This window comes from Cydia splendana, chromosome 5, assembly GCF_910591565.1.
Source record: "Cydia splendana chromosome 5, ilCydSple1.2, whole genome shotgun sequence".
NCBI classification, from domain to species: Eukaryota; Metazoa; Arthropoda; class Insecta; order Lepidoptera; family Tortricidae; genus Cydia; species Cydia splendana.
Window position 1 is genome coordinate 8,521,052 of NC_085964.1, and position 25,095 is coordinate 8,546,146.

Consider the following 25,095-nt stretch of genomic DNA (forward strand, 5'->3'; position numbering starts at 1 on the left):
TTGTCATTATGGCTTTATGAGTAATGTGTTTTAACGGCCGGTGGGCTAACAAATTGGCATCCGAGAGCAGCAGGCGACAGCCCGCACCGGCGGTTAGTGCAGCGCGTCCGTCGACAGTCGTCGAGATCAAACGGACTGCGCTTGTCTTGAATGATGGCTAAACTTGTCTAGACCGTGCTTTATGACTGTTAAACAATAATACCGATTGTGCACGGTTCTATGAATTACTTTTATAGTGCTTAGTACGTCGTTGGTGGTGGAGGTTACCACTATGGTTCACTGTAACATTCTGTCCGCTGGGCGCGAAGGGAATGTTACTGTAAAATTATTCCAGGTCAGTACATTTTCAGTTACTTATAAAGAGTATTAATTTGTGGATAATACTAGGCCACTCTGGTTTTAAAATTAAGTTAAAAAATTAACCGCGTTTCTGCTTAATATTAGAAGCCCATTTTACTCATGCTATATTTGGTATGTTATTAGTAGCACTGACATAATTACCAATCCCCTACCCCTTTTTTAGTTTGTTACATCCAATTAAGTTTCCAATTAGAAAAATACAAAATGTTCACCATTAAAACTGCTAACTTTTACAACTTAAGTAATATCGCATAGTTTGCTCATTAGGCATTCTCTAGTAGGTACTTACATAGAGAGAGGTACCGGATGTCAACAAGTAAACGCGAAAGGGCTAAAGTCTCTACATAAACATTTTCCGCGTACTTACTTCCATAAATTAGTTCCCGTGAAGGCACGGTATAAATACCCGCGAAACGCCACAGTTCACTCGCTCATTACTAAGGTACACTAATAGTTTTATTTATTGGCTTCCTGCGCGCTCCACAACAACCGCACCACTCCGATACCAAATTATTGTTTCCCAAAAGAAGGCGGAATAGTTTGGCCCACGAAACCCTTTTCACCCTCATTAATAGTCGATATCGGTCGCGAACCAAATATACACGTATGCCTCCCGAGGACAAAACAGTCATCAATATAATAAGCACCTTCCCGTTTTGTCAGGCAACAACCGATGCCGCGCGTCTCAGCGAAAATTATAAATTACACCTTACAAACTTTCCCAAACGTTTATCCGAAAAAACTTCATCGATAATCACCTATCATTACTGGCGGGAGGCGTCAGACGACGAACACAAAGGTGGCACCGGAAGAAAACGACGAAAATTAAAAGTTTCCACCAAACAAACCAACAGCTGTCATATTAAACCGTTAAAGTAAAGATTACAAATGAAATATTCACGGTGAAAGCGGGGTTCAGCCCGTGGTTATGTAAATAAGTGGCTACGAAAATGTACATAATTAGTTTACACGTTTTCTCCGAGACAGAGACACCCTTAGCCCAGGAGTCTCGGGACATCGGGTGCCTGCGGCATATGCGGGACGCGCGGGGCGAGATCAGTCGCCGATATACATGCTAAGGGTGAATTTACATGAATCACACATCTATTACACGCTGTATTCTAATACCCTGCATGTGTTCTCTTCACATAACCTAGATAATAGTTGATAGGGTTGCGTGCTTGAATTACTAATGTATGGAAAATTAAAAATAGGTGTAATTCTTTTTGTAACGACTTGCTTTTTTGTAAGGGGTTAGAATGAAATAGATATACTAAAAGTAAGTCTGCCCTCAAATCGATTAACCTAATTACAATTTTTTTATTCACAAATTTCTATACTATCAATTGTTATCACAATTAGTCCTCAGTTAGCGTATCGTATGGTATGGTACCGTAAAAACATGTATTAATTATAAATTAGCAAATTTAGTCTGCGGTACCTACCTGTACCCGCCACCTTGCATTATCATTATGTAGAGAGCTTTTCATAAAATGTAAAGGCTCTAAAGATCTGTGTCACACGAGTGACAGCTAATCTCGTAATAAGACACAAAGCAAAGTGAATTCGCGGTGCGACAGACGCGGGGGGACGCGCGTCACCGCGTCAACGTCGCGCGTTCTACCATCTTCATTCTTTTCTCGTTTTCAGTTCCGTCAAATAACGCATACCCGTTTGCATACATTTTCACCGCGCCACCCCGGTGCGGTGAAAATTCGCCCCGCTCTCCCCCCGACGCCGTCTTTCACGAATAAAATTAGTGTCGGCAGCGTGACACCAACTGAATTTAAGCTAATTAGATATTTATAAAGAAATTTCCTATTCAGCAGCAAAGTTCAAAATTTGACTTCGGCCCCGCAAAGAGTTTGGTGGCGTTTTCAATTTAAACTTGGAACAAGTTAAATAATGCGCGAGTTGCGGCCAACTCGATTCATCTAAAGGTTTTAGTAGGTTTTAGTGAAATTAGCTTTTGAATTCAAATGACTTCGGAATATCCGTTGCGTTTCAGCTGAACTTTTAGGAGACAATATTAATCCGAGTATTTATTCAAAAGGAACTTGAGCTTATTGCGGCGCTTGATAGGAATTAAACTCCTAAAGAAAAGGTAGGGTGGCGATGGGGGTAGTTGTAAAATAGTGAGGTAGGGTATGAGTGTTGAGACATGTAATGCGTGGCAATGGTCGCGGCTCGTGTGCAGTTCGCGCGTTCGCCCACCTCGCGCCTAATGTCCGGGCATAAATCAGAGGTAACAGCCCCCCTCCCCCCGCGCGGTAAGGCACCGCCGATAAAATTCCAAATTGTTTTCTCGCCCCCGGTGGGCGCCGCCCTCGGTTCGCTCTTAAACGCCGTTTCAAGTTGCACTTGTGAATCGCACTTTTTACTGTTCTTGAAATTGGCGTTGCGAATTGCTTTTCGACTTTGCCCGTTCAGCGTTTATATAGCGATGGAGGATTTATGTTTTACGAATGTAACCGAAATCGGGGATGAATTTTTCGCATGAGTTTACTATTGGCACATCGATATGGAGGCGACACGCTGGCATGTTAAATGCGATCCAATTAGAAGATTAAGCGTTGACAATTACGGTGTCGGGTCGCAATCGTATATCAACAATTATCGTGCGAGCGCGACAAATGGCGAGCGGGCGACGCCGACGCGCACCTGTAAGCGCGGCGAGCGCGCAGCCTCGCTACTCGTGCGACACCCACACACACTTAAATCCACATTTTCTCTCATATAAGATATCAAAGATTACACGAACCCCCTATTGCAAGCGTCTCCTCTTGTGCTGGAGAATGCCGGAAAGTGCATATTGTCATTCGTCGTCGTCGTCTCAAGGGCTTTCACAGACTTCACAGTGTGCCGGCATCAGCCCGATGAGTCCATGCTCTTCGCTACAATTTTTGGAAGGAGGTGCCTGATGAAGTTTTGGATGGCATAGTTGATCGTAGCATTTAAATACAACGCAAGCTGTGACAAACTGCTACTTAGTATCCGAATAGTATATGTACCTATATGTAGAGAGACACGTGGGACGCGCACGGTATCGCTCTATAAATTGTCCGCTAGTTCTGCGGATTGGACACGCGAGCTCTGTAGTGCTCGTTCGTAAATAAAACACCGGCAAATACATTATTTGTACGACTTGATGTTTATGTGATGCTTGTTTATAGTTTTTAAAACAGAGATTAAATCTATCTCAAATGCATTCAACCATTAAACGCGTCTTCCAGTTTTGCTACCGTCGCGAGGACATATATTACATGTGGTGTTTGAAAAGAAAAAATAAATAATGGTTTTTTTCAGTTGTTTTATAATGCTAGTAAATATTACTTGAGCAGCGCACTCGGTTGTGACAGCGCATGAAGTATTAGTGATTAGTGTTTTAATTAAGATCTTCAAACGCAGGCGTGATAAAATACGTAAGAAATGTCTACATTATACAACCTGTCTTTAACGACAAAAAGAATAAAGCAATATTTTAACCGGTGATTACTCACTGCTCAAATGTTTTATTTTAGACAAACGCTTTAAATTAAATAGTTTTACACAAAAATATAGCGGCAACATCAGACGCGGCGAAAAGCTATTCATTTTATTGTGCAAATAAATACGTATATCTCTATATTAACAGAATGGTGTTGAGAAGTAAATCAAAGAGCGCGTTGTCTGCCAAGTCCGTGCGCCGATTAAAGCGTTGGCAGCCTTCCGGCAGACATCTTCACCGCGCTGGCTCGCCCGCAACTCCTAAAGCGCCTCAGAACCCTTAGGTCGAAACTCCAACATATACATCAATACATTCGACCGATGGCTTTCGAAGCAGCTGTTTGAAGTATTGTTCTCCCATTCGCACTGCTCATTTTTAGATAAAGACGGCTTTCGTGTTTAGTTTGGGTTTGACAAATGAGCCTAATGATGGGGGCATGGTTGGTTCGACACCTTCCAATCAGCCCGCCCATTAGATAAGAGGGCTTATATGTACCTAGTGCATAGAACTTATGAACCACTCCTTCTTGATTATGACTTATTGTTATTTTATAACAAATATTATTGTGTGCGATTGCGAGTCGTATCAAGAGAGCATCCGCGATTTACTACCCAAAAATAGGGTCAACTCTCTTTCTCTCCTCAGCATTATTATTCCCATCTGATTGTGGGGTCTGCTTTTCTGGTCTTTTCTCTCCACTTCGCGCGATAGGACGTGTCGTCTACTGAGGGTCAACATTACGAGTAAATTACAATTTTATGACCAAAACTTAAGATCAGATTACCTATATCGACATACATATATCTAAAACAGTAACTGACCATAAATTCTATCAAAAACCAGTCACCGATAGTGTGAGTTTCACTAAAACTAAACACACCAGCATCAGTTGGATGCGTAATCGGGAAGCTGACAAACATCAAAATATTTGCACACTGGATGAAAAATTGCCCCCGGTTGAATAAAGTTCGAAAGAGCCACACAATGAGTCAGGTTTTAAAACGCAGCTTACCGCTCCGACGCGATTAGCATACCAACTACTGGATATTTACATTATTCTATTACGGCTGTTATGATAATCTCTCGGGGTGAACCGAGCTAATGTGCGCGGATTAAGCCCTTCCATTCAATTGGTGATGCACTTGTCATAAATAACAGACCATGTTGTGGCAAGGCTCCCAATATTGTAGGTATTATTTGGCTTATTTTATCTGGATAAAATGTTTCGAATACTTTTTTTACACATAGGTGAAAATGTTTGTTTAAATGCCCAACTTCATGGGAACAAAATCTATCCTTCAAGCTTATTGCCAGAGAGGATTACGATACACATCGACCTAAGCAAAATACTTTGGCTTGACAGGCATTGAATTCGTATCTTATTTTATTTTTAACAAATTGTTGAACACCGAATGTCATCTGACGTCCTCGATATGACCCGACAACTCGGCAGATCTCCGTGGGGCAATTCAATTACAGTGAAAGATCCCTCATAAGCGAATCGTTTTTCCGAGTCATTAATTTTTTCGAACGACACGGGGCCGCGTGATATGGCGGGGTGGGTCCGGCGGGTATCTCGCGAGATAATGCTGATTTATGTGGCCGAGCGACGGCCGTGATTCGTCGCGCATCGTCGCCGCGACATGCGAGCGATGCGTCGTCCCGAGTAGACTTCGCCTCCTGTTTGCTTTGCTCCCGCGGCTCGCGTCGTCCGACACACATTCGTGACGGTTAGTTGGCGAGATTTATGCTAATCGACGGGGCCGACTCAGATAAGCTCCCGTGACGGTGTGTGGCAAATTGTCTCCCATTGCGACTTCCCAAAGCCCTTTGTAGCATTTGCTATCGCGTTTAATCTTTTATTAACTCGCACGACCGTAACGAACATATCGCTAATGCAGAAAAAGAGATAACGTGGGCGAATCATGACGATACTAGTGCACTAAGAAAAGGTGATTTTATTGAAAGTCAACCTTTTCGCAGTAGATACTCTTTTAAGAGTGAACAAGATGAATTAACACAATATTAACGCGTAAATATTGTGTTAGTTAGCAAAGGTATAAAAATATTGTGTGCATTCAATGCGTTTCCAGATGTCGTGTTTTATGGTGCGAGGTAGAAAAAACTGAATGCCCGAGGCGTCGTTAACTCGAGAACATTATAAGGAATAAATAAGTAAGGTATTAATACTGCTTTATAGTCCGTGAAAGAGCGGGCATTGTTTAGTGCTCCGTACTCGGTTTTGTGCCTGTTTATATTTCGTGAAGCGGTGACGTAGTTATTTTAAACTTTTCGCATAGAGTATTTATGGGTTACCTACTCGTATACCTAAATGGAAAAGAACATGTACTGTAATGTACTTATTATTATTTTCAATAAAATCTTTCCTAAAGTAAAATTCATCCATATTTAAAATTTATCCTAAAATATATAGCTGTAAATATTATCTACAACAACTACTACAATTTTCGCACCAGGATCAACATTTACCCGAATTTTCTTTAATTAAGGATGATCATATCTTATGTTATCAAAATATTGATTAAGCATTAAGGGTTGGCAAATTACAAAAAGCGGAAAAAGAGAAAAGTGCTGTGTCGTTAGTCGTTATCGATAGATTAGGTCGCGAATTTGTCACGATCGGCGGGCTGTCGCGGTGATTTACTGCCGCCGATAACGGCGCCGGCGCACTGATAACGAACACCTATTTTAAATGGTGTGAATATTGCTAAATATACAAACTTCGGAAAACTTGATATTTCATGTAGCTACATTAAATATAAATTGTTATTTCTTATTAATTTATATTAATTATTGCATTTATAATAAAGCATCATTCAACAAAAATATTGTGTCAAAAACAAAGAACATTATTTAAAATATTATTTTTAAAGCCGTAGACCTCTTTTAATAAATAATAACTTTATTGGTGCCATTTTTAAATAGGACACTGTGGGCAGCTATCTGATTAGGAGCTGGTACGCGAAAATGATCTTAAGAGACCTACCCTAACTTTTTTTAAGGTTTTAAAAGGTATGTACAGAGTAAAAAAAAACTATTTCATCACAAAACATTTTTGCCGAAATTGACTTTTTTCAAGTTGACACATAATTATTTATCGAAATCTGTAATTTATTGCCAATCATTTGATAAAAAAGTTAGGGAAGGTTTCTTGGGATCATTTTGGTGTAGCGGCACGACATGGTGCCCCATTTAAAAAAACCATCTTGTATAATACCATTAAGTACTATGGTACCTAAGTAAGTACCTACATAAAAACATGTGTAGGTACACAAAAATCTCGCTGTATAACCCTCATTACAGATTATGTAGTGAGAAAAGCTTTTCCATATCAATCTTTAGTCTGATATTGACATAAGGTCTAATTTCGCATGGCTGGTAAAAAAAACGCTTTTACTAGACCTGTATCGACTATCAATACCTCAACTTATAGAATTCTTCGATTGACGACTTGATGTCGGGTAGTCGGCCACCGCGGGCGCGGCGGCGGCGGCCGATTGCCCATTGTGCGCGTTCGCGGCGCGACCGACACGCTTCGCTCGACCGCCACTGTGCCACCTACCTTATCGCCGGCGACTCCGATCGACGATTTCGCCTTGATCTCGTTAACCAACAATCGATTCGATTACCTACCACCGAGTTTTTAATTTCGCTGTAAAGCTTAACGGCTTACCTACACTACAAGTCGCTGACTAAATGTACTCAATCAAGCGCGGTGAGCGGCGATGCGGTAGGTTCTATTGTGGTCTAATGTCCCATTCAAGTTCTAGATACTTGGAGAAATTGCATGTGTTATGATGACGACGAAGTAACGTTAAGTATTGGACTATTGAACTAATAATGCCTAATTTAATAACAGATTTATTTGCATTTTTGTTAGGCAACCACTTTTGCTAGACCTATCGAGTGCAAGCCTCATTTGGGCTTATAAAAATACGTAGATCAGTATTTAAGCAGTGATACCTATTAATGAAAATTTCAGTGCTAACGTAAATTTAAGTCCCCTATCTGAAATGTCTTCATTATTTTTAATCTTACTACCTACCTACTTTTGACTATACTCAACAACAAAAGTGGTATTAATTTAAATGATGACATGTAATTATATTTTCTGAAATACTTACACATCATGTCAGTTATGGCTTTAGGTTCAAATATCTTATCCACTCATTTTTCTCACTCTGTTCTGTCTGTTCAATAGTTACGGTGGGTTAGGGTCTTGGAGACTAATATTTTTGAGTTCTTTGAGGTGTATTGTAAGGTGCGCTATAATCGCTCCAGTACTATTGAACCTGGTGTTTTGTAGTTAAGCTTTGACCTGAGCCTCCTCACGCATCTCTGATTTAAAAAGCAGTTCGTGCACTCACCTGCCAGTTTTCGTAATAATCATCTCCGTGCCCAGTTCGTTAAACTTGTCCCACAATTCCTTCGTCTCGAGATGGCACTGTATGTGCCTCATCTCTTCGCTGGACCACCGCTCTGCCAGCTGGGGGTTGCGCGGCGGCGGCGACAGCGCGCGCGACCCGCCGGCTACGCCGCTCGCCGATCCCGCTTCGGACGTGGAGGACACGTCGACGGGGGAGTCTCGCTCGTACTCGGCGAGAGGTGGCGACGGCGAACCAGACCCGGATGCGGCTGCATCTACGAATTTTTCTGGAAACAAAAATAAATTGTGATTAGTAATTTAATAAGACAGTAGGTATTCATTATTTAGTTTAGTATAGGTATCAGAGCCTTAATTTTTATTCTTTAAAAAATAAATTTTGAAAAACACGTGTAAATATTTGGGAAGTAGGAACTTTTTTCAGGGTTATCGGAAAAGTCTCCGTAATTTAACATATAGTTTGAAGTTAATTTGTACAAAATACATCTTAAAAAATATCGTATTAAACATTTTATTAATCATAATATTCATTTTTAATAATGCTAACAACTGGCCGGAGGAAACACCAAATCGGGAGTCGTGGAAATTAATGGGAGAGGCCTTTGCCCAGCAGTGGGACACTCAAATAGGCTAAGAAATAATGCTAATTATTATAAGTACTAAACGAAAACGTAAAATTTCCAAAGGGGAAAATAAAATTATAGTTATACGTAGTTACAGTTTCTAAGTAAATGCTACTAACGTCTTATGGATTAAAACAAGTCTAGTTTTGTTAAACGAATACTAATCACTTCATTACTATATATTTTCGGCTACAAATATAATGACCACCAAAAAATACTTTGGTACCCTTAATAAAAAAATCATGCTTACCAAAAAAACTTACTGAACACCAAAATAATAAGGCCTAAAAATACAAAAGTACCACCATTTTAATTACGACTGCACTTCAAATTGTATTCAAATACCAAATATATTGAATGATCACCAAAAATCATTAATGATCACCAAATCTTGAAGACCAAATTAATGCGATATTTTCACCTAAATAAACCACTATGATTACCAAAAAATTTATACATATTACCAAATAAAGTAAACTGATGCCAAAATTACTAGCCCCTCCCGCTCAACCCCCCGTACCCCGCACCGCATACCTACCTTACCTAATCTACTTTTCTAGTAGCATTTCGTTATTCTACTAGAAAAGTAAGTCAAACTGCTATCAGTTAAGTGGGTTAGGTTAGCACTGCGACCCTTACAGAAACGAAATGGTACTAGTAAAGTAGGTTAGGTTAGGTTTGAAATGCGACCTTTACAGAAACGAAATGCTACTATAAAAGTGGGTTAGGTTAGGTTAGAACTGCGGTCCCCACAGAACCGAAATGCTACTAAAAAGTGGGCTAGGTTAAGTTTCAACTGCTACCCATACAGATACGAAATGCTACTACAAAAGTGGGTTAGGTTAGGTTTGAATTGGGACCCATACAGAAAAGAAATGCTATCAGAAAAGTGGGTTAGGTTAGGTTTGAACTGCGACCCTTTCAGAAACCAAATGCTACTAGAAAAATTGGTTAAGTTAGGTTTGAACTGCGACCCTTACAGAAAAGAAATGCTACTAGAAAAGTGGGTTAGGTTAGGTTTGAACTGCGACCCTTACAGAAAAGAAATGCTACTAGAAAAGTGGGATGGGTTAGGTTTGAACTGCGACCCTTACAGAAAAGAAATGCTACTAGAAAAGTGGGTTAGGTTAGGTTTGAACTGCGACCCTTTCAGAAAAGAAATGCTACTAGAAAAGTGGGATAGGTTAGGTTTGAACTGCGACCCTTACAGAAAAGAAATGCTACTAGAAAAGTGGGTTAGGTTAGGTTTGAACTGCGACCCTTTCAGAAAAGAAATGCTACTAGAAAAGTGGGTTAGGTTAGGTTTGAACTGCGACCCCTACAAAAAAGAAATGCTACTAGAAAAGTGGGTTATGTTAGGTTTGAACTGCGAACCTTGCAGAAAAGAAATGCTACTAGAAAAGTGGGTTAGGTTAGGTTTGAACTGCGACCCTTGCAGAAAAGAAATGCTACTAGAAAAGTGGGTTAGGTTAGGTTAGGTTTGAACTGCGACCCTTACAGAAACAAAATGCTACTAGAAAAGTGGGTTAGGTTAGGTTTGAACTGCGACCCTTACAGAAACGAAATGCTACTAGAAAAGTGGGTTAGGTTAGGTTAGACCTGCGACTGTTACAGAAATAAAATGCTACTAGAAAAAGGTGACGAAGTGGATTCATTAATTTAATATGATAACGGTAATTATATTAAATATTTGCACATTTTAAATTAAAATGTGGTTACAATTTTGGTGGTCATTTACTATTTTTGGGTTTTCAATGATTATTTTGGAGTCATTTGCTTTAATATGATATCAAGATTTAAAAATTTGGTTATAATTTTACATTAAAATGGAGTTCTAATTTTGGTGGTCATTTACTATTTTTGGGGTTACAATGATTATTTTGGTGTCATTTTCTTTAATAGGATAGCAAGATGTCAAAATTTGGTTATCATTTCACATTAAAATGGGGTTTGAAATTTGGTAATCATTTAGTATTTTTGGGTTAATAATGATTAGTTTGGTGTCATTTCCTTTAAAAGGATAGTAAAGTGTAATAAAATTGGTAATCATTTCACATTAAAATGGTGTTATAATTTTGGTGATCATTCATTATTTTAGGGTGGTAAAATAGATTTTTTTGGTATTAAATTTTACTAAATCTGGTGATCAGTTAAATAGCAGCCTATATTTTCATCAACCCTCAGGGTTAAAAAACAGGAAGCTAAAAAGTGATACAAAAAATACGAATAAAAAAACGATTATCTTTTTTTTCTTTGTGTGGGTAGTGGAACGGAAGTTCTTAAGTCCTAACATAGGTTTATTTTTCTATATTATATAAATTATTATTTTTAATATATGTAACATTAAGTATGGAAACTAGAGAATGCTATCTTAATATTCGTAATAAATTATTAAAATGTATTCGGATAATTCCGAAAGGAAAAAAACAGGAAAGAGTGGCGGCTGATTCCAAAAAATAATTCTTATTAAAACGGAATGTGATATGAGTGATTTTTATATGTATTTCGGGATTATCAAATTTACGAAATTACTTTAATGTTTTATTTAACGTCATCAGTTCGATAAATACATAGTTGCTTAATGTTTACATACTCGTAGGTATTAAATATAAAAAGCAATATGCTTTGGAGTGAAATAAAATAAGAAAAAGCAAGGACCTATACACCTGCTTATAATGTTTTTTTTATAATTATAGGGCTAACAGAAGTTTGTCTGGCTTCGGTTACAATCATGCATATTTTTAAGAATACATATTTCAGAGAACGCATAAAATGTAACAATTAATATCAAGACAAAGGCAGCATCCGCTCTGTGTAAGTAGACTCTACGTGTTGGCTTCGGCTCCGCGCACGCCTCCCAAAGGTCCGGAACACAATTCTTCCGTGATGAGAAAGAAATATAATAAATATAGGATGTCGTCAAATTACTGATTTTTTGCTCCTCAACTAACTTATAAACTCATATCATAAACAGATTTTTTAAATATTTTTAGCTAACGTAGGTATATAATGTTGACTTTTATCACAGCTCTAACATGCTAATAAATAACACAAGACTATTAAATAAATGGTGAGATAAAAGTAAGGTTGAAAAAACCCGGAAAAATTCCCGTTTTTTTCTAAAAGCCATGTTTTATAAAGTTTTATTCGGAAAAAAACAATGTCACTTAGTTTATATATTTTTCCGAAAAAAAAACAAAAAAAAATCAGAAATAAACGAAAAAAAAACGCACTTTGAAAAGAACTTGTGAATTTTTCCATTTATATTTAATCCATAGAGGTAAACTACACCTGCTTAGTCGTGTGTTTTGTTATCTAAATGCTGGCTGGCGATCGTTTGTGAAAATGTCTATTGACTTTGACGCTGTCGTTATAGTTTAAAAAAGTTTCGTTTCTTTCCCAATAAAACTGAAAAATACGGAAATCAACGAAAATTTCAAAACGTCCTTAAAAAACGATTTGATTTTTTCGAGAATTTTCAACCCTAGATAAATAGTTAACATACCTATTTATATGAAATATTATTATAAAGTTGTATGTATGAGTTGTATGTTGAATTGTTGAATGTATGTGTTTGTTGTATGAATTTAGAAAAAATGCAGTATGTAAACTAACTAATTCCACAATTTTGTTTGTTTAAATCTAAATGGTTTCTTTTTATTATTTACAGAAAAACTACTAGCTTAGACGTTTTAATTAAAACGTATTCTTATCAACAGTTATGATACTTATGAAAACCATCTGTTTAGGTAAGTATACTAATTTCATAAATTAATTCCAACTTTATTAAATTTCCCTATCCTATTAGCGCATTACTCGTAAACAAAGGAACACACAAATGTAGAGTACTTCCCCAGCGAAAACAGCTTTAAATATGCAGGCGTGAAGTTTCAGGCAGCCAACATGGCAGCTGCATTATTTACCACGTTAATATGAAGAAAATGGCTTCCTACGAGCATAACATGTAAGTGTTTTTGCTTTTGATTATAGTTCGTTTTTTTTGCATTAGAAAAAGACTACGTGATCTTGACGTGTCTTTTAATTGAAAAACGATTTTTTAAAGTCAGTAACCATTCCTTATGAAAGCAAAATAATGTAAATAATCGTAAGTATATGATTCATAATTGTTACATATTTGACGTGACTTATTTTTCAAAAGTGTTTTTCAATAAAAAGACATCAAGATTGTTTACCTTTTTTCTAATGCTAAAAATAACGAACTTTTGGAGATTTCGATTGTGTTTTTGTGATATTGATTTAAATAATGTTGCAATGAGCAGGTGTTGCTTTGAGTAATCTGACAATGGTCAGATGTCAGATATTTACAGTTGCAATACGTAATAAGTAAAAGGGGTTTGCATAGAGATAATTAAAAGAACTAACGCCCTTAATTAATAATATTTACTTCAAGGATGAGTCTCATTAGTCATTATGATTTATAAATTTGCTTGTTTTCATTATCGATAACACCAGAGTCGATATTTAATTAATCACTAGCTCTGGTACGTTTTTGCCCCCAAAGAACCGGGCTATGATCCTGAAGGAGTGCGCGGGAACCGTTTTATCGGTTGTATCAGATTTAGCGGAATCGGCGTAGGCATTAGGTACTTTTTACAAAACGTATTACCATCTAGGTAATTTTCTAAGAAACTAGGCCTTAATAGAAAAAAAATTTTTACTTCTTTGTTACTTAGGTGATGTAAAATTTAATTATTATTGGTGTATAATTTCTTTTGTCTCGTAAAATTGTTAACCAAATGAAATACAACTGAAAAAAACGGACTACTAGACTCAAACTTCCTTAGCTACGAGTATAATTTTGCGTTCTTCTTGCGAAATTCTGCGTGTGCTAGTAAAATCGTTGCAGACTTGTCTTGGTTTAACTCTAGCACAATGGCTAGTTACAATAAGTAACTAGGTACATTCAACAAGGGAGTAGTTGGTCTATTACACAATACGATTTATAATAATTTAATAATAACAAATTATTCCCCAATCCGCATTGGGCTAGCGTGGGGACTAGCCCAAGCCCGCTCGTGCATGAGGGATGCCTGTGCCCAGCAGTGCTGGGACGGTATATAGGCAATACGAAATTACGCAATACGATACTATATTAGTAAGTACCAACGTCTAATAAGATTTTGGCTTATTAGAAAATATATTTACAATACAATAATAGTTGATGTTCCTATTGTATGCATTACCTAAGTAAAGAAGAAAAAAATTGCTTTTGATGATGGATGATGGTGTTTTTTTAGGAATTAGTAAATTATAGAAATTTTTCACATTTAAATAGAAGATTTTAGGTATTTAATTTAAGACCCAACAATATTGCTACTGTATTCCAATTAGTGTTTAGGTAACTACAAGCAAATAAATGTCAATGACTTTGTTGTTGAAGTTTGAGATCAACAAGCAAAAAATGTGATTCTGTTTGTAATATGTACTAATAAGTAATAACCTTTAAACGGTTTTGATGAAATAAATACACAAAAACAACCCTTGCTGTTCTCGACATATATAATAACATTGCAGTAGGTATTGTACTGTATACACTAAAATTATTTAGTTTTGATAAGAGTCTGATTGGGAAACCAATAGGTAAAAAACGTCATAGACGTATGGCTAGTACATATTTGTTTTAGGTTCTTATATTGTTTATGGATAGCATGTCCATTCATAATGAATAAACAAATATTATATACACGTCTATTCTATATAAATTTTACCTAATAAAAAGTAAACCTAAAGTATCTAGCGTAGTTTATTGTTAAAAGTGTTATTGAAGTGTAAAATTGCATTTATATAGTTCTAAGACAACTTACCAATATTGTAAGTACGCCTTTGTAAGGCAGGATATGGAGAACATCAATCATTTGTACCACCTTTGTAAACCCCACCCATAACCATACAATAAATATTTCTTAATTTTGATTTGATTTAAAAATCTCAAAAGTTGCGAAGTTAACTTGTTCTGCAGCGGAACCTCAGGAACTTGTTAGCGGAAAAATAAAAGCGAAAATTCAAACATCGCTTACCTTTAACCTTTTTTACTTATATAAATATCAGGCGGGCCGTATGCTTGTTTGCCACCGATGTGGTATAAAAAATAGCTATGCAATTTTGAATACAATACGATAAATTACTGTCTTTATTAATGTCAATCTTGAACATTCGGGCATACCTATTATTTTTTCAAAGTAGGCAATAATTAATTAGTCTAGCTAGTGCAACAAAGACAATTAATTATAATTAGGTATTGTTGATGATTTATTAGTTATCTTTCTATACTTTTCAAAGCAGAACTTTTCCTAAACTTTTCAGTTTCCCGTGTTTGGTGTTGCGTTTACGACTTAGAATAGAGTATTTAACTATTTATTCATAAATGTACTTTTGAAAACTATCGGAATATAATGGATCTTGTAGGTATCTACAATGTATAGTTTATTGGTTTGATAGCTGTTATTGTAGGGCTGATTTAAATTATAAGGTAGGTACTATTAAATATAATATGATGTTAATATGGCCCATGATTGCTGATTATGTTTTCAGGCTAGAGAAGAAAAAGTTGTTTAAACTACCTACTTAACAGCTAAGCATCAGGATTAAATAAGGCAATGCATCGTGAATTGCAGCAAGCATCGCCAGTATTGATAGATGAGAGGGGATACAAACCTAAAGGCGTCAAGGTGTCCTCCCTGGGGTCCCTGTGCCTCCTGCGCTCGCGGCGCTCCTGGCGGTCGCGGGCCATGATGGCGGCGATGGAGAAGTCCGTGGCGCACGGCCGCGCCGAGCACTCCTCCTCCATGGCGGCCCGCTCGCGCTCGCGCTGCAGCAGCATCAAGTTGGCACTGTCAGCCCCCAGACCGACCCCACGACCACAGCTCAACACGACGTCACCGTCCGCGCATCCCATTGATGCAGAACATAGTCCAAATACGACCTTATCTCTTGTAATCCCTTTTCAGTTGTCAAAGTTAATCAGTGTTTTCAGATTCAGGAGCTACAAGTTGTTTAAAAATTAAAAACACCAACATTAAAGATCACAAACTATCAATCGAGCTCTAGTAACGCAGTAAACAATGTTCGTGAATATGTTTAGGCGCGTATTCGTCGCGTTAGAAGTTTCAGGGCGAGGAAACTTTTTACGCGCGCGGCGACGAGGTGTTTCGAGCGGACCGGTGCGGCGCGGCGCGATGTCGACTCGACTGAGGCGGCGGCGGAGCGCCAGGCGGCGGGCCGTAGGGAGGGGCCTGCATCGCCGCCCTATGCCACCACGCTCCGACCACGCACACACTACTGATTTTTTTATTACTTCTTTCTTATAACGTCCGTCCCTCTCGGGCCGCTCGCTCCTCGCACTCGTCTTCAGAGCGGCGAGTTTTTCTCCGCGCGATAACTATTGAAATTCGCTAAATGGCTCACCGCGGCGCGGAAAAGGCTCTCGTTAAACGGTGAGTCGATCGTATCGCGGTATTTATTCGCTGCGCCGACGCCTCGCATCACTATTTTATGCCGCTCCGCCTCACTGCCGATTACTTCAATGAGAATATTCGCGCTTATATTAATATGAATAAATAAATAAGCTCTTGCTTTATTACATGACGCAAATGGCCCCGAGCGGATAGGCTATTACCGTTCTTATAAGATATTAATAAATTGTGATTAACTGCGATCGATAGCTTACATACTTGCGTTCTATGTATCTAGACTAAATACGATATAAAATTAATACGAGTTTTTCTTGACATTCAACTCTTTGAACAGTCAACTTATTAACTCACTAGTTTCATTACGGGCACTATTGTTTGCTCACTTTTCTCTACGTTTGCTCGTTTAAAGCATTTAATTAGAATGACTTTATAAAGTTGATTAGTTCGAGCTCGGCAGAATAAACAAGTGGTCGCAATCAGCGTACGCGCCTCGTGATTGGCGAACGGAACTTTATGGCGTGGGATCAAATTTGCGGAAAATTGCACTTAGACTTTCTCGTAGATTTGTATAAAATAATTTATTACGTGCGAGGGAGTCAAACTAACCATGCAGGAGTGCAGTAAACCTTATCGCTTGCCGGTAATGGCCGCTCAATGGCCACGATCGGCTTGTGACGAATTGGAATAATTATTTTGCCAACTGATATCAATAATTGCGTGCATATGACTTAAAGTACTATAGTTTTATGTGACTAACTATGTAGCCAGGTAGGCGTATTCCGTAAATAAATAGTGTTTACTTTACTGGGACTGTAGGGTTTAAGTAGTTACTTCAACCGCACTTTACAAATACCTATATTATTTTGGTTTTGGCTAGTAACCTGACTTGCCTAATTCAATTCGCAATAATATAAAAAAGGCATAGGTAGGCAGGCAGGGACGGCAGGACGAATTACTGGGATAAGTTGGAAAACGTTTACAAAAAGTTGGGAAAGTTTTATAAAAAAACAAAGTAAGTTTCCATTTCGGTTGACTTCATAAATTTTGAAATTATCCGCCTGCACGTCAGTACATACTTATTTTACTCAACTAATTATTTGTTTACATACTAAAGAATTAGAGTTATTTAGTATTATTATATAAATTTACTCTTATGTGTATCATCTACCTAACTGTCGCATATTTATTAACGTTTTACTGTCCCATAATAATATACCCTACCTAATAAATATTACCTGTAACAAAATAACAAACAAGCGTGATCCGCTCTACCTGTTGCTGCGTTTACATCTGCATGCAAGTTAGTTTCACGCCGCAGTTAATTACTAGTTTAAATTAAATAAACATTGCTGTCAAATGATGGATAAAATAAAACAATACACTTCTACAGAGGCCGGAATATTAGGAATTGGCGGGCAGTAGTTATAGGCTGCCGAGAGTGCCGAGTGTATCAAAGCCCTATAGGGTTACGAAGCTGGCCATTGATTTTCTCTCCACGGTACCTAAATAGGGGTCGCATATAGTTCTTTTTTTTAGCATTAGAAATAAGGTAAACAATCTTGATGTGTCTTTTAATTGAAAAACACATTTAAAAAATAAGGTCGGGAAATATGTAACATTTATGAATCTAATACGATCATTTATATTCTTCTGCTTTCATAAGTAATAGTTACTGATTTTTAAAAAGCGTTTTTCAATTAAAAGACATGTCAAGATCGCTTACCTTCTTTCAAGTTCTTTCTAATGCTAAAAGAACGAACTATAAGTAGGGATTTTTTACCTGTAGGTAAGTATAGTTCTTTTTAAATATTATCAAAATAATAGAGATTATCAAAAAATTTCACTCATATAACAATATTCTACTCATATACTATTTAATGTTGTAAAAATGTTGTACGGCCACAACATAATTGTGGCCGTACATAAATATATTAAATTCTTGCCATTCGTTGCAATACGATATTTCTATTGAGCAAGTTGATTCAGGAGAGGCCTTTGCCCAGTAGTGGGACACTATAACAGGCAATTTAAAAAAAAAGTTAATGTAAAAAGTGAATTTTTAAAAGGATAAAACACATTCCAGATGGCGATGTGGTTCCTTGAAGTGGTCAAACGTCAGATGATATGGACATGAAAACAGGTCTTTTAATTAATATACAGTACCTAATTTTAGAGTTCTGTTCTAGATGTTTTGACCCTTTTCCTAGTGCTATTGTGCTAAAAATAGTATCGGTTATACGACCAAAAAGCAAACATTGCACAGTACCAATTGCTTATATCTATATTAGCCAAATCCCTAATATCTAATGTGTGTCCTAAAACTCATAATAAATTGATATTGAATTCTAAAATGCCCTAACAGACCCCTAAAATCGCCCTACCTGAAAAAAAAGCTTCGCAGCGTTATGATAAGGACCGTATTAAGGTACATATAACATTAACGTTTCCATGTATTTGCAAAAAATATTAATTGACCATTATGTATCAAGTAAAATAATTAAACTAACAACTTAATTATTAATGTCATGATGTCATCAACTCATCACTAGTTAGTGTTTAGGGTTTAGGTGTTCATTTAGTTCCTTAGTAGCGAAGCAGTTTCTTAGAAATTTTAAAATTATCTCACTGTTACCGGTTTCAAAAAGTAAGAAAACAACTATATACCGTAAAATGGGGTAAGTAGGGTTCGCGGGGAGAGTTGGGTTATGAATGGGGAGAGAAGGAATGAAAGGGGTGAGATGGGATTTTAAGGCTACTACCTACTACAAAAATAATGTATTCCAATTTAAAATTGAGCTATAACTCATAATAAAAAAAAATCGATCCAACAATCTTCCAAAATCACCTTTGTATGAAAACCCAACTCACCCCAAATACGAGGGACTGCGGGGTGAGGTGGGATTTCCTGTTTATCGTCAAAGTTATGAAATGGAACTACCCAAAATAAAATACAAACGTCCGGACTTTTTATATACACCATTCAGTGTGCATATGTAAAAATAAAACGTTATCGAGGTTTGAATGTCAGTTTTGCATCTACTCACCCCATTTTACGGTATTGAAAGTTATCAACTTTTGAAGTTTCACGAAAACAAATGTGACTTCATTTCACATGGTAATTTCGTTCACTACACGCCCGAAAATTGCCTTTCACGCCATCTAATTCTAAAATTAATTGTAAGGCTTTTTAGATAGTTGCTTAAGTTTTTTCAATTTAGACACATTAGCTTTACTTAGGATAATGAATCAGACGTACCTAATAGTTATACTTATACTTGCCTACTTTATAGTACAAAATACTGATTTTTAGGGTTCCGTAACCAAATGGCAAAAAACGGAACCCTTATGGATTCGTCATGTCTGTCTGTCTGTCGTCTGTCTGTCTGTCCGTCCGTATGTAACAGCCACTTTTTTCCGAAACTATAAGAACTATACTGTTGAAACTTGGTAAGTAGATGTATTCTGTGAACCGCATTAAGATTTTCACACAAAAATAGAAAAAAAAACAATAAATTTTGGGGGTTCCCCATACTTAGAACTGAAACTGAAACATTTTTTTTTCATCAATCTCATACTTGTGGGGTATCTATGGATAGGTCTTCAAAAATGATATTGAGGTTTCTAACTCATATCATTTTTTTCTAAACTGAATAGTTGCGCGAGAGACACTTCCAAAGTGGTAAAATGTGTCCCCCCCCTGTAACTTCTAAAATAAGAGAATGAAAAAACTAAAAAAAATATATGATGTACATCATATAGTACATTACCATGCAAACTTCCACCGAAAATTGGTTTGAACGAGATCTAGTATTTCTTGTGGGATATTTCCAATTTTCAACCCTAGTGCCAAACGTATCACTTTCAACTCTCTTTTTATTTAAGCAATGACCCACTTTCAGAGCATGAGAAACATTGTACATTCATCACCCCACATTCAATGAGGAATACCAAATAACATTAGTTCAGTTTTTTTTTCTGGCACGTTTCGGATTGAACCCAAAGTAGATAGTTATCAGGTAGGAGTACGGCATGTTTAATTTAATTTTGGAACTATTGAATAGCGATGGCTAAAAATCTTTTAACACAAAGAAATGCCTATTTAAAGCCTGATATCAGGCAATATCCGCAAAAGACTCATACCTAAAAGTCTACATGTAGAACATAGCACTGTACGGAAGCGAAACGTGGACAATGAGGCAACGTGATAGGAAGAGGCTGGAGGCTTTTGAGATGTGGTGCTGCCGTCGAATGGCAAAGATCAGTTGGACTGGAAAGAAAACCAAAGAAGAGGTTTTATTTATAGTAACAGAGAGGAGAAGTTTGTTAACAACTTTAGACAATAGAAGAGGAAAGATGCTTGGGCACCTGATACGATACGACGAATTTATCAAAAACATCATAGAAGTAGTTGAAGCAAAGAGGAAGAAGGGAAGACCAAGGAGAGCGTACATGAATAAAATAAAGGAAAAACTCAACGTCGTGTCCTACCAGGCTGTCAAAGAGAAGGCAGAGATCCGCGAAACATGGAAATTGCTCCACCGACAAGGATCTTACTCTTAAATATAATATATGATGACGATGACTTAAACAATAATAAATAACCATACCTACTACTAAATAAATTATCCTATGGATTCGGCCTCATCCTCATAAATATCTTTGAAATTTCAGTACTGCGCAATGACACTGTCCATTTCACTTTTGTCAAAACCAACTACAATTGTACTACTCATTAAAAATTTAAAGCGAGCTTGTCGTGTGAACGCTCTCACTGCGCCCACGGAGGGGGGGCGACGCCCCAAGTAGGCGGGACATTGACAACGCAAGGTGAACTAAACTGTAAGTATTAATGCATAAGGTTCAATATAAAGATAGTTGTTTAGATGCATTTAATGCAAGTCGCTGGTATGAGCGAGGGGTCCTCTAAGTAGTTTTCAAGCCCGTGCGGCGATTGGGATTTTTTCGCCTTTCATTATAGAATCCGCCGTTTTGCAACACATTCTCGAGTTTTTGTCACGAATCAATTAAGTATTTGTGTTGTTTGGACTCGTTTTTTATTTCTTTAGTTAAGAAGAGAAATTAATGTTTAATTGATATTAATTCTGTTAGTTTATAATATGTTATGTCTACTCCCTAGTATCTAAAATAGACGACCTCTAAAATAGAGTTGGTAAGAGTTTTGCACTGAACTGTTAAAATTCTCATCCCATCATCTCATCTCTAATAATATTAGTAAGTTACTTAGCTAATAAATATATTTAAAACTAACAAACAGTAAAACTACATAAAACTAAAAAAAAAGGAGAAAGATTAAAAGTAAAACTACATACTTATAAATAAAAAACTGGCTCCAGCCTCCAACTCGGGGCCTAAGTATCAATTTAATTTATTTTTTTACTCTTCACTTAAAAGCACTACTTATAAGACAAGTATACCTACCTAAGGTATACCTATTGGAATTTACCTACCTACACCAAATCTAATATAGTTTCAGATGAAATTCGTAGTAGGTGATAAAATTTTAGTAGGAGCTCGATATTAAAACAACTAAATCATAGGTATGCGACTCGCATTTCCTTCCCCACTACAATCCTGGGCACTATGGGATTACTTAACTTTATTGCTAGAGTCGAAACTTGGCATGGTTGTTTTACAACAATACAGTTTAAGTAGAAAGCACCTAGGTGTACATAACTATCCTAAGATCTCATTAGAATACAACAGTTTCAAATTATGAAGACTACACAACGAACACTAGAGTTTCTACGCCGATATACAAACCTACTGACGTAGAAGGTATCTATCTAAGTGCCCTTAGTTTATGAAAAATCTCTGAAAACCCAAAAATATTAATCGAATTTAATCTGTCGTGAGCTCGTGAGCCATACTGACTGAAGCCAAAAAATACGGATAAAAATATTTGTCACAGATTTTCGACTTTTGAACTTAATAAGCTTAAACAAATAGGTAGGTATTTAGATTAAGTGTTTAATTACGTTTTATTGAAGACTTATTTAAGCAGAATTTACTTTACCGACGTAAGTCGCAACTCAAGTCGAAGCACAATTACCATATATTGAACAGCTTAATTGCTTGCAGTTTCTCATCCACACAGCAGAGGATGTATCTAAAGCAAAACATGGCACATATCGACTAGCACAGAACTTATTGGCTAAGCATACTTAGCATACGATACGCAACGGACACCGTAGACGGTAAGAGCGTTTTCACATTGTACCAACGTTCATCATTCTGAAATTTGCAAGAGAGCAAACATATTGAATGATATAAAGACACATACGACAGACCACTCACTCATACAACTCGCAAACGTTGAGTTAAAATACAATTTTAAATGGGATGAATATAGATTTATAATTATAATTTTACGACGAATTCAATTTTACATATTACGTAGGTACCTTAACTTAGAATTGTAAATATCAACTACATATAACTGCATAGAACTAAGCAACATAGTAACCACCACGTATTCATAATATATTTAGAGACACAGGACTCCTAAGTCCAGTACTAGACGTGGCAACTTGAGACAAACACACCCAAGCCCCCGAACAAACGTCGCGCGGCGGTGGCCCCACGTCACCTGAATAAATTAGGACGGTCCGATCTTAATTAATGTGCGACACATACGACTACTACTTTTATCGTGATTAAGAACCTTTCTGCCGTTTTCTAAGCACGGGGTGTTTACTAATGACCTGTTAATGGCAGTAGGTAATTTTACATTTAGTTTTACACCTACCTACATAAATCATAAGTTCATAGTAGATTCGTTCCTTATTATTTTATTTATATGTAGCGATAAACCACATGATATAAATCCACTTCAATTTAATAATATTTTAATATTACAAATATAAAACATATTTCAATAAATGAGTTGATTTGTGTTATTTTAATTTAAGTAGGACCTTACGTAGGTACTTACCTACTAAATTTATAAATTATAAAATGAAATAGACAATTTTTTATTTATTTGAACTAAAATTCAATTTTAAAGAAAAATCTAGAGCTCCTTGCGGTATATTTTCGAATAAAGCATTATGTTTACCTACATCTCGGCATGTAGGGTGACAATGCGCTCCCCGTAGCGGCGGACAAGCGGAACGGGCCTGTCTCAAGGGACGCTCTAAATCGTATTGGTTTCCTATAATTTGTTTATTTAGGTGTTTTTTCAATGCAGAACGGTGAACACAAAGTTTTCGTGCATACGGTAAATAGTTATTTTGTTTCAATTTGATATAAATACAGGATTATTTAAATTTAGCATCTATTACATTATTAAAATATAGCAGGCGGCCCTATAATATAACTTGCAAGTACAAACAAAATCGTTCAACAGCATAACGGACTATTAGAATATAATTAGGAGCAAAGAAAGTCAAACGAAAAACTTTATATACAATATTTACGTTAATATACCTATAACAAATTGTCTGTTTTTTTTGTAATGTCAATTTCCAGACAGCAAAAATGGGGACCAGTAGGTACTATCATCTTAACTGCTAATTGCAACACTAATGCTATAGTTAATCTAATCTCTCTAATATATATATTACATAATACCTTTAAACGAGCAATTCTTGTATATTTATTTATTTGTATACGTATATATTTCGGGGATCTCGGAAACGGCTCTAACGATTTTGATGAAATTTGGTACATGGGGGTTTTTGGGGCCGAAAAATCGATCTAGTTTGTTTTTATATGTTTTCCGAGCAAAGCTCGGTTCCCAGATATTTAGAACCTATGCTGCGAATGACACATAAATACGATAGCATTTCTTTTTGCGGGAATTCCATATCAGTAGTTTATGTTATATTACATATTACATAGCTTATATTGGGGTCAAATTTAGTTCAAATATTTTAACGTTCACTTACTGATCATAAATCTATACTAATCCATACTAATATTATAAAGGCGAAAGTGTGTCTGTCTGTTACCTCTTTACGCTTAAGCCGCTGAACCAATTTAGATGAAATTTGGTATAGAGAGAGTCCCGAGGAAAGACTTAGGATAGTTTTTATGTCGGAAATCATCCCTGAAGAGAGTGCAAAGGGGGGTGGAATCGAAAGAGTTAATGAATTGCCTAATAATTAAGTAAGCAATGCGCGAATTGAATGATTTTTATCCAGGCGCTATACCTACATTAGCTGCTGTCACTAATTCCACGCAGACGAAGTCGCGGGCAAAAGTAGTATCATAATAAAAACAACAAGACAAATTGGCACACCTATACTCGTCTCAGTAAATCAGGAAGTCATTAATATTTGTTGCTTTCTAGGTTCTGTAAAAATAAAAACAGAGCGGAAAGGTAAAAAAAATCGTCAGAATTGGCTTTATACATTTTTTCAATTAATTACACAATTTTAGGCAGGTTTTTTAAAATTAAATATTACATCATCACTTACACGCGATAAACTCGAAAACTACAGAACGGATTTTCATGCGGTTTTCACCAATCAATAGTGATTTTGAGGAAGGTTTAGGTGTATATTTTGTTAACCCGTGCAAAGCCGGGGCGGGTCGCTAGTATTGAATAAAGTAAGTTCTAATCCGATTCTATATTTTGCCAAAACTCTTAATAATTTGTCTTCAGCTGAAAAACATTCGAGCCGATAAATAATCCGCACAGCGTCCACAAAGTCATAATGTGCAAACGCCAAGCTCTCCGCGTTTGGCTGACACCGGCCAGCTGCGGCGCTGCCACTCTGCTAGCTGAGCGATTTACAATTTATTGTATGTAAAATGTGTCTTAAT

General features: G+C 36.8%; 1 protein-coding gene and 1 long non-coding RNA gene across 3 annotated transcripts in view; one reads left to right on the plus strand and one right to left on the minus strand.

Annotated features, from left to right (window-relative positions):
* Positions 1 to 16,962, minus strand: part of LOC134790670 (T-box transcription factor TBX20-like) — a 44,050-nt gene extending 27,088 nt beyond the window's left edge. The window contains exons 1-2 of one of the 2 annotated variants that reach the window (XM_063761563.1): positions 15,551 to 16,962; positions 8,236 to 8,521 (exon numbers count right to left, since the gene is read on the minus strand). In XM_063761563.1, the coding sequence (XP_063617633.1) occupies positions 8,236 to 8,521; positions 15,551 to 15,791 (527 nt within the window). In that variant the 5' untranslated portion in view covers positions 15,792 to 16,962. The remainder of the gene's footprint in view (positions 1 to 8,235; positions 8,522 to 15,550) is intronic. The other variant, XM_063761564.1, reaches the window with a different exon arrangement.
* Positions 16,963 to 20,956: 3,994 nt separating this feature from the next.
* Positions 20,957 to 25,086, plus strand: LOC134791096 (uncharacterized). The gene is made up of 3 exons (XR_010144255.1): positions 20,957 to 21,147; positions 22,408 to 22,523; positions 24,935 to 25,086. It is a non-coding gene; the product is annotated as an uncharacterized LOC134791096 (long non-coding RNA).
* The last annotated feature ends 9 nt before the right edge of the window (positions 25,087 to 25,095 follow it).